This window comes from Chaetura pelagica, unplaced genomic scaffold (assembly GCF_000747805.2).
Source record: "Chaetura pelagica isolate M959 unplaced genomic scaffold, ChaPel_1.0 scaffold83, whole genome shotgun sequence".
Classification (NCBI taxonomy): domain Eukaryota; kingdom Metazoa; phylum Chordata; class Aves; order Apodiformes; family Apodidae; genus Chaetura; species Chaetura pelagica.
Genome location: NW_009952893.1, coordinates 4,012,599 through 4,022,217, shown reverse-complemented (window position 1 = coordinate 4,022,217; position 9,619 = coordinate 4,012,599). Strand labels below are relative to the sequence as shown.

The window sequence follows — 9,619 nt, the reverse complement described above, 5'->3', positions numbered from 1 at the left end:
CCACCGCATCGGAGAAGGTGTTTTAATTCACGGTTACCGGAGTCACGCAAAGGGCAGGCTCGGGTTAAAACCGATGCGAAATACTCCGGACTCACGATTGTTTTGGTTTTGGTTGTGTTGTTGGGTTGTTGTTTTTTTTTCCCCCGAGGAACAACAGAAAAGGCTGCAAACAAGTTTTATCCAAGGTCCCCACCGGTTTCTTTTCAGTTTGCGTGCTCTGTCGTTTCGGATCTTTTTTCCACGTCGCCGTTTCGTTGGCAGGGAATGCAGGGCTGGCTTCAGTGTTGCGCCGGCTTCTTCTGTAAACTAATTTAGGTTTCAAACCGGTGACGGCTTTTGTAACGTCGTGTAAAAACACGCAGGCGTCTGCCCGCGTTAGAAATGCTGCGATAGAAACGCTTTAGAAATGGTAACACTTCCAACTTCCTTCCGCACCCCGTTTTCAGATCTCTCCGCACGCCGGGGAGCTCGTGGATGTTCGCAAAAATTATTGCTGTTATCTTACAAAAAAAGCCGCAAAACCAGACCTCTTTCTTGTAAAATTTTAAATGAGATTACGTGGAAACTGTTGCTCTGAGGCGTCTTAGTTATTTCGGTTTTCAGCAGCGGTTTTTCGGGCTCCCTGCTTTCCCGTGAGCGCAGCACCCAGAGCCTGCGCCGGGGCTGCTGCCGTGAAGAGTCACCCTGCCCGGTCCTAGGGCGTGACAAACACGGTCTGGGCTCAGGAGCCACCGCGCTGTGGCCGCACACACGTGCACACCCCGAGCAGATGCCGTGTTGCTGCCCCGAGGACTTCCCTGGGCCGTTGGGTGTTGCTGCATGTGCTTGGTGCGGAAATCTAATGGGGAACAAGTTAATTCTGAGTGAAATTTCTCCTTTCCACAGCTGAGATTTTGCCCCTTTTTAATTTTTTTTTTTTTGTTCTCTTTCCCACAGGCCCACGGTTTCATGCCGTGTAGATGTGAAGCCCCTAAACCAGAAAGTTCTACTTCGAGGGGTGCCCAAGGAGATGAGGTTGTTGGGTACGTGCATTTCTACGTACTGTGTCGTGCAAAGTTGTTCCAGTGCTAAATCCAGTTATAAACCCACGCAGCAAAACCGAAACTGTGTGCAAACCGGCCCTGTGTTTTAGTGGATGAGCAGATTTTTATCCTAACCAAATCTGTCTGTATCCTCGGGCAATTCCGACTTTTCCAGTAATCAGTGAAGACTTCCTAATTTCAGTGGGATTTTGATGGGGAGGCAAATGAGAAATTCTGCTGATAAACATAAAGCATAAAGACTCTTCTGCCTGTTTTTGTTACGGTCTTGACTCTGCAGTAGCAATAGAGATTGGTTTTTTTTGCCACTAAAACACACCCAGGTCCGACTGTGCCTTCATGCAAAAGGAAAATACCAAGAAAAAAAAAAGCACAAGGGAGCTTTTTTTATTTTAAGTTAAAGGAAATAACCTATTTAAGGACCATTTTCTATCCCTCACTCAATTTCATGTAGACTTAATGAGTTTCATTCTATGTTGGTCATAAATATCACAGTAAAAAAAGTCATGTGTTTGGGTTTCTTCTTTGGTTTCAAGATGGAACGCACACAGAGTATTTCACAAATAACTTTAGTCTAAACTGTACTACTGTTTAAGAAAACATTAGCTTTTAAAATCCTTTGAGCCAGGTTAATAGCAAACTAATCACAATAAACCACCTCCAATTTACCTTCTAAATGCCGTCAAATTAGAGCATTATAAAAGAGATTATTTAGAAACCTTTCCTCTTCTCTGCTAGAAATCTTTGACGTGGTTCATTGTCCTGGGTTTTTTCTAAGTCACAACAACACAGGGATTTCAGTGGGACTCCAGCACGTGGCTGAAATACTTTGCAACATCAAGGCTTTATTTTTTTAAATTTAGATCTTTATGTGCGTAATTTTTATTTAATTTTTTAAAATTTAAGTAGTGTTTGAGCGCAGTGAAGTGTTGTTAACTTGTTCTTACCCGTGTTGTCTAGCTGGGCCATCGCAGCAGCAGCTTCCAACACGTGGGAGGTGGGATCAGAGACACTGAGAAGGGGTGCTTGAGTGAGGACACCCAGATCAGGTACGATTGTAGCCAAGATGTGCTGCGCTTTGGGGAACACTGACTGAATTGCATTTTACTGTGGAACTGAATTAATTAAAGGATGGAGTTTTCTGACAGGCAGAGCTGACTGACCGTCCTTTCTGGAAAGTTGGGAGAAAACCTTGCAGTCATAACTCCCAGCTTTGCTCAAAAGGAGCTCTTTGCCATTGTTTTAAAAGGATTCTTTTGCCCTCCAATGGCCGAAATCCAGTTTACAAGATGCTTTTTATGTTTGAAAAGATAGAATCCACGGGATGAGCACAGAAATTCTGAAGTAGCCTTAGGGGTGGGAGGACAGGCAAAGTTGGTTCCTGAACCTTTAGGATTGTGGACCTTCAAAAAATGGGTTCTGTGCTCTGTGGCTGCATTCACCACTTCATCTGATAATAGTATTTTTCTTTCTGTCATCCATGGAGCACTGATCACCTGAAATACCATTCCTAAAATGTTGGCAGGTAAGTAGAAAATAAACGCACAGTCCCATGTCCCAGATTATAGAAGTAGTATGTGTTGATTTAAAAAAAAAACACAACAAAACACATTTAGCCTAATTTTTAGTTAGTTGTGGATGGAAAGCACTGTGGCAGTACTGCTTGGTGTTGCCTGGTGGGTTTTCTCAGAAGAGCAGGGCAATGTTTGGGCTATAAGAGATTCAAGTGATTCAAGGAGACTGCTCTGCATATTGCAGTCCAGAAGAAACCCCACAAACCAACAACAGTTTTTTGCTAAGAGTTCAACTTCTCTATCTGTGTGTGACACTAAATTTAAAAGCAGTGGGTGGAAAAGCAGCTCACACAGCAGCACCCTGGCTTTTACTGGCTCAAGCAGCATTTCTGTTTCTGATAATGTTAGTTTTTAGAGGGCCCGTGCTTCGGCACCGCGTGAGAGATGCTCTTGTTGGTTGCAGGACCCTCCCTGCTGGGGACGTCACCAATGGACTGTGGACACTTGGCTGAGAGCAGGCAGGACATCTCCGGCCCGGGTGCAGAGCCCGATTCCCTGCTGCCTGCTGCTGCCGGCAGCGATTCCTGCCCGCCCGTGGTGGCTGGGCCGCGGGCTGGGCCTGCTCCGGGCAGACCCGCGGCCGCCAACGCCGCCCGGGAGCGCAGCCGGGTGCAAACCCTGCGCCATGCCTTCCTGGAGCTGCAGAAGACTCTCCCATCTGTGCCGCCCGACACCAAGCTCTCCAAGCTGGACGTGCTCCTCCTGGCCACCACCTACATCGCGCACCTCACTCGCAGCCTCCAGGACGAGGAGGAGTCACCCGGAGAGGGCCTGGGCACCCTCCGAGGGGATGGATACCTGCACCCTGTCAAGGTAGGAGGGATGGGGAGCAGCCACCAGTTCCTCGTGCTGAGGAAGCAAATTGGGTGTTAAAGATACTTAGCTGAAACTAGAGATTTTGAGCTTATTTACCTTGTTGGAGTTCATACGTGAAAAGACTGCCCAGACTAACCATTGCTTCTAGGTGCTGGGGGCCTGGTGGGAATGTCCCAAGGCTTTGTCCCTCAGCTTCAGAGACTTGGCACAAAAGTATCAAATACAGCGCAGGTCCAAAGCTGGTGGGACTTGGTCCCTTGGAAGCGAAGGTGGAGAGCAGCACCAGAGCAGTACCAGCACCTCCTCGGTCCCCACCTGGAAACCTCACTGATCCCTCCCCAGACCCATCAGAGCTGTCTGTAGGGGATGTGTGGGGCTGATGCCTGTCCCACAGTGGCAACCCCAGCCACAGCTGGGTCTGCTTTGTTTCTCCTCCCGAGGCGTCCAGGGTATGGAAGGTGATGTTAATTACTGCCCACGTGTCAGGTCCTTCTGTGAAAGTGCTTTTCTGATGCATTTGCTTTGTCTAGTTGGTATATACTGTTGTTGCTCTTCCCTTTGTGAAAAGAAAAATCTCAGTGATGCAGAAGGGATGTGGAAGGGGAACTGCTCCTGGAGCGGACCTGGGGCTGGAAACTGGTTTCACAGGCATTGCTCACTGACTGACTGGACTCCCAAATACCACAGGGTATTTTCTTTGGCTCTGGTCTCAGGGAGTGAGTTAGAGCACTGGGGTGTTATTTTTATTCTTTTTTTAAAAAAGTCTGGTGAATTCAGAATGATTTAATTAAGATTAATTTGTGAAGTAATCTCCAAGCCCTGTAAAGTGACTAGTTCACAGAGAGTTTCTTGTTCGCAGTGTTGGTTGCTGTAAAAAGTGTTATATTAGCATAGGCTTCTGAGGCCATTAAAATTATTAGCAGGATCATTAAGAAAGCAAGACCTTTACATCAATTAGAAGATGGCTGTAATTTAAGAAAAAACCAATTTTTTATATGTTTCAAAATAAGTTTGAAGTAGCTCCTGTTAGTTCCCTTGGTCAGAGTGAAGGGACACAGGTCTCTTAAGGTACTTTTTATCAGCTGCCAACGATTACTGGCAGAAAAATACTTTTAAATAGTTAATGCAGCAGTTACGATCCAGATGCACATTTCCCAGGCTACTGGAATACAGCAATGCTGGATTCATCCAGCAATTATTTTTTTTATAATCTCATTTATGTACCATTTACCTGTATTTAGTTTTGTAAACATTGTATAAGTCTAAATGATCTTTTTCATATTCCTGGTAGTAAATGAACTTTTGTCACAGTCAAATCATAGTGCATGCTTTTAAAAAAACCCCAAAGTGTAGGATATGAGACAGTGAGCACAGATGAGGACTGCAACTACACTCATATAAAGCACAGCAAATACAAATAGTGAGGAATGTAAAATATCCAAGTACAGTTGTGTGCACACCAAACAAAAAATAGGGCTTATGACTTTTTAAACTCAGATGTCTGATTGGTGATGAATGGATAACATCACTCTTGAAATAACACTGAATGAGGCTGTACAGGCTTTCAAAGTGAGAACATGCTGCTGCTTTGTGTCTTTAAATAGAAGAGCTGAGATTTCACGGGAGTATTAAGCCCCCGCAGTCGTCGGAGGTCTCTGTGGTTACCCACGGGAAGGGTGCTACCCTGTTCCCAATTGTCTTTAGAATGTTGTATTCCTTTGGAACAACATTCTTAACTGTGTTTCGGGTACTTTTGCGTTTGATACGTGTGACGAGTTGTCTTTTCAGACATGCCCCTCTCTAACTGAACTCAGCTCATGGAGTGGGAGCAGAGTGCTTCCTCCCAAGAGGGGGCACCTGGCTCAGCCCCCCTGCACTGCAGGGCCCTGTGCGGCCACTTGCTGAAGTGAAAGTTAAGAACAGATACTGAACACCAGTGTAACTGATTATTCCTATAGTCAATGAGTGGAAAGATGAGTTGTCTCATCTGAAATCTTGGAAGCTGACAAAGAAGGAGAAAGTGTCAGTGCTGAAGACTGCTGGGAGCTGTTACATTCACCTCCCCCTGACCCCCAGTCCTTGGCAGCCCCAGTGGTTGGTGTTGTGGGGCTGGCCGGTAGGGATGAGCACGCATGTAGGCTGTGGTCTCTGCAGGTGTTGGTTGGTGTGTCCCCATGGTATCTCTGGCACCAAAAAGAGGCTTTGTTTTATTTTATGAGCAGAGCATCTGCTATAGGAATTGTGGTATGATGACTCGTCAGCATGACTTACTCCTGTCTGTTGCATCCAGGGGGTTTAGGAGCTGCACCTCACAATTAATTATGAAAAAAAACCACTCAGACTGAGCTTCCCTTACCCAGCTTGTAACATTTTTCCAACAAATACCAAAACGGGAACTTTCTGGTGATAGCAACAGTTCCCTGTTTCCTTGTGTTGCAATTCCATCAAGGTGTAAAGCTTTGCTGAGAAGTGTGCTCAGACTGTGCAGTTCCTGGGTATCTCAGCACTGTGCTTTGTCTCTTCTCTTGTAGAAGTGGCCAATGCGTTCCAGGTTATACATTGGAGCTACAGGACAGTTTTTGACTCACTCGGCACAAGGAGATGGCACAAACCAAGGAGAAACATCAACTTCACAAATCTGATCTCCCTTCTCACTTAAAAAAAGTTATTTATTACACCTTATATATATTTAAGTTAAAAAAATATATCTTCGGACAAGCTATAATTCCTGAAATACTGTTTGTAGAGGAGAAGGAATCAATTCTTAAACGTAATTAACACCTCATTAAGTTAATGTGAAGCATGATTGATTTCTATCATTGCTGGGGTCTGAATGGGGGGATTAAGAGGATTGCAGTCAGCACCAGCAGGACAGACAGCCACAGAGGCAGAGCTGCTGGCAGAACAAGCAACCTCATCCTGTCTGGGATGAGCAGTGAATAGGAATGCTGTGGGAAGTGGGGAGCAGGAGCGATGCTGTGCTGGCTGAGCACAGAGCAGCACAGGCTTCGGGGAGAAGCAAAGGGCAAGTCTGAAAATGGCAGCTGAGATCCCACACACACTCTCTTCCCTGCACGCAGCTCATGGCAGAAATCCCCCTGACTGCAGCTGTCAGGTCAGGGCTTCGTCCCTTGGATAATCTTAAATGTATGTAGCTGTCCCTGAAGATGTGGATGCATGTTCCCCACAAGTAGAAAAGTGCTGAAGTCTGTCCTACATGCACACAGTGCTACGTCCAGCAGACACCACCTGCTCCGTGTGTTACGTATTGCATGTAGTGTTCCATATGATTGTGTTGCATGTTACAGGGTTTAAAATGCATTTGTTACCCCAGTACAGCCACTTGTCTGCTCAAGGCACCAAGGTTTGTTTATCTGGTCTTTTAGTGGGTTCCTGCATTCAAGCAAACAAGCCCGGAAAGCTGGCTTGTTCACTGCCTGTTTTTCACTTAAACATCATCTATATTTAGGCAAGAAAAGCTGAAAGAAAATACACAAATACCATCTGATGTATCTGTTCTGTAAAACACTGTACTTCTCATCTAGTCTGTTATTGCTGAGGTAAACATTGCATTAAATATTATTCAGTGGACATTGTGTATTTATTGAGTTGCAAAATCTGCATCAGTTTCTTATTGGTAGCTGCTAATAGTAACATTCTGCATTCCTAGTAACTTGTTTCTGAAAACTTCTTCAGAGTTTACATTTTAAAGATACATTCGGCAGAAAAGGAAAACACGACTACTAGCAATTATAACCTTTATAAAAAAATGTAAGTTATTGAGTTCTTGAGTCAAACTTGGGACAACTTTCAGAGGTGCTGAGAATGTCACTGCAAACTGAGTGCCCAGGATCACAGAAAACCAGCCTCTGGTATAAGAAAGTATATAGAAATTAGCAGAGCCATTAGAAAGAGTGGAACAAACCATCTACAATATGTGAGAGCTGTAAAGTGTGGTAACATCTGGAACTCCCCTCTGCCCCTGCAGCGTTCTGAGCTTCTAAAAAAGATTATTCTTTGAAATAGTAAGAATACTTTCAATAGTTAATAGTTGTAATATATATATTAGGCATATCTTTCTTTTTTACATTGTAAATGGTTTATTATGAAAATTACATAGCCAGAGCACCATTCAACCACACAAACCACTGTATTTTGTGAAAAAAATACATGCAAAAGGGCAGTTTTGCACAAGCAGGTATCGACTCTGATGTAAGAGTCTGACTTTTTAAAGAACTGCACTTGCTTTCCATAGTAGTAAAAAGCAGGTTAGCAGGACCTCTTATTAGTGGGACAGCCATTTGTATTTGGAGTTATTAATAAGGAGATATAAAGGAGTTGTAAAGGTGATGACAGCCAAGTAAGATAGAGGAGTCACAGAGTGACAGAGCAGTGAGGGCTTCCAGGAGTACTTGCTGTACATAGTGAGGGCATAAGACACAGCTTACACTTCAGATTGGTAAAATGGCAAGTACCAGCATAGAAGCACAGAGAAGTCAGACAAGTTGTGTATGTAGCAGGTCTAAATGGATGGCATTAGGTCAGGGAAAAAAGGACAGGCCAAATCTCAGCCAGAAGTCAAGTGTCAAACCTGGAGCTGATGCGGCATAGCAGCGGTCTGGTAGTAAAAGCAAAATGCATATTAAACATGCACATGAAACTGTGGGAGGGGAGGAACACACAATGCAGTGATGTTCTGCATCAGTTGCATGCTCTTACCAGCACAGAGGTGCTGGTTACTTGATAGGCTCTTAAATAAACCTAGAAGGGACAGAATTCAAGAAATAAAAAAGAGGGGTGAGTGGGGAAATGCACCCTCCCATTTTTTAAAGGCTGCTTCCACTAAACATAATTGAAATATTCTGGCTGCTTATTCACAAAGTAAGTGTGAAAAATTGATAGGAATAAGAATTAAACCCATGGAAAGTTATTGGAGAAAGCATCTGTGCTCAGACTTCTACTACAACACAGGCAGAATCCTTGCTGTGTTCAGAAGACAGCTGGTGAAATGGGGCAGCAAACACCAGAGCTACGTAGTTCCCGTGTTGGTGTAAATGATGGACACACACATGACAATGCAAAAGCATTTTATACATGTATTAAAGGCCAGTAAGAACTGCATAATTGCAACAGCAGTTTTTTACTTGAGAATAACTCCCCATGTTTAGGAGTTGGGATTTTATTTTTTTGAGACACATTTTGTGCCTCTTCTCCCAAAGCCAAGACACCAGGTTAGACAACCCACTCCCTTTGACCAGTACAAGTTCTCATCCTCCAGAAATTTGCACCAGGATCAGAACAGATCCTCTGAACCTGTTTGCTTCAAACCCGATGTTTAGATTTAATGTTACATTTATTGGGAACAGTTCATACCCTTGGATACTGGTACATAACAGTTTGGCATTTGGCACTGGAAATAACACGTGTGCTTAGCAATAAAATTCTCACATATTCACACATTGCTATCCAAAGGGACTGCTGTTTTTCATGGAGTCACTTACAGACCTTAGCAAACATCAGTTGTTGTCAGCACAGGTTTCCCCTCAGAGGGACAGGACTGGTAAAACTGCACATGGCTACATGCAGATAACCTGTCTACACACAATCTGCTGCATACAGTTGCTTTTTTCCTCGTAAAAGCAGCTGTAACTACAGTGCCCTCCAGTCATAGGTTGTTTTCTTCCTAACATGTACCCTGCCAATCACTCATCTTTCCCTCAGAGGCCATTAGGACAAAGTATTCATTGTGCTTGTGCAAACTGAAAAATGACAACACCAAAAAGACCAACTTTCCGTGGCTTTTACTTCTAAAAGACTGACTATTCAGTGAGAACAGAAGCATTTTAAGGTTGAAAGTACTGGGATTTATCAAGAATGCTGATTGTAGAGAAGATGCACCAAAACCACAGTAACTGTGCTTCCACCCCGGGCAGTCTTGTTCACTTTCTTAACCCACTTGGAATTAACTCTTTCACTTGCTCCGTGAAGCCGCGACCACACGAACCCTCCTGCACAGACTCGCCCCATTGCGGCCAGTTCCTCACAGCTCCTCTGGGGCAGGGCAACAGGGCAGAGCAACAGGGCAGGGCAGGGCAGCGCAGGGCAGGCAGGACAGAGCAGGGCAGGGCAGGGCAGGCAGGGCAGGACAGGACAGGGCAGGACAGAGCAGGACAGGGCACGGCAGGGCAG

At 44.7% G+C, this 9,619-nt stretch overlaps 1 protein-coding gene across 1 annotated transcript in view; it reads left to right on the top strand.

Annotated features, from left to right (window-relative positions):
* The window catches only part of TCF24 (transcription factor 24), a 7,248-nt gene extending 1,176 nt beyond the window's left edge, over positions 1 to 6,072 (top strand). Inside the window, exons 2-4 of the mRNA XM_009995592.1 lie at positions 937 to 1,022; positions 3,018 to 3,427; positions 5,962 to 6,072. Coding sequence (XP_009993894.1) covers positions 937 to 1,022; positions 3,018 to 3,427; positions 5,962 to 6,072 — 607 coding nt within the window. The remainder of the gene's footprint in view (positions 1 to 936; positions 1,023 to 3,017; positions 3,428 to 5,961) is intronic.
* The last annotated feature ends 3,547 nt before the right edge of the window (positions 6,073 to 9,619 follow it).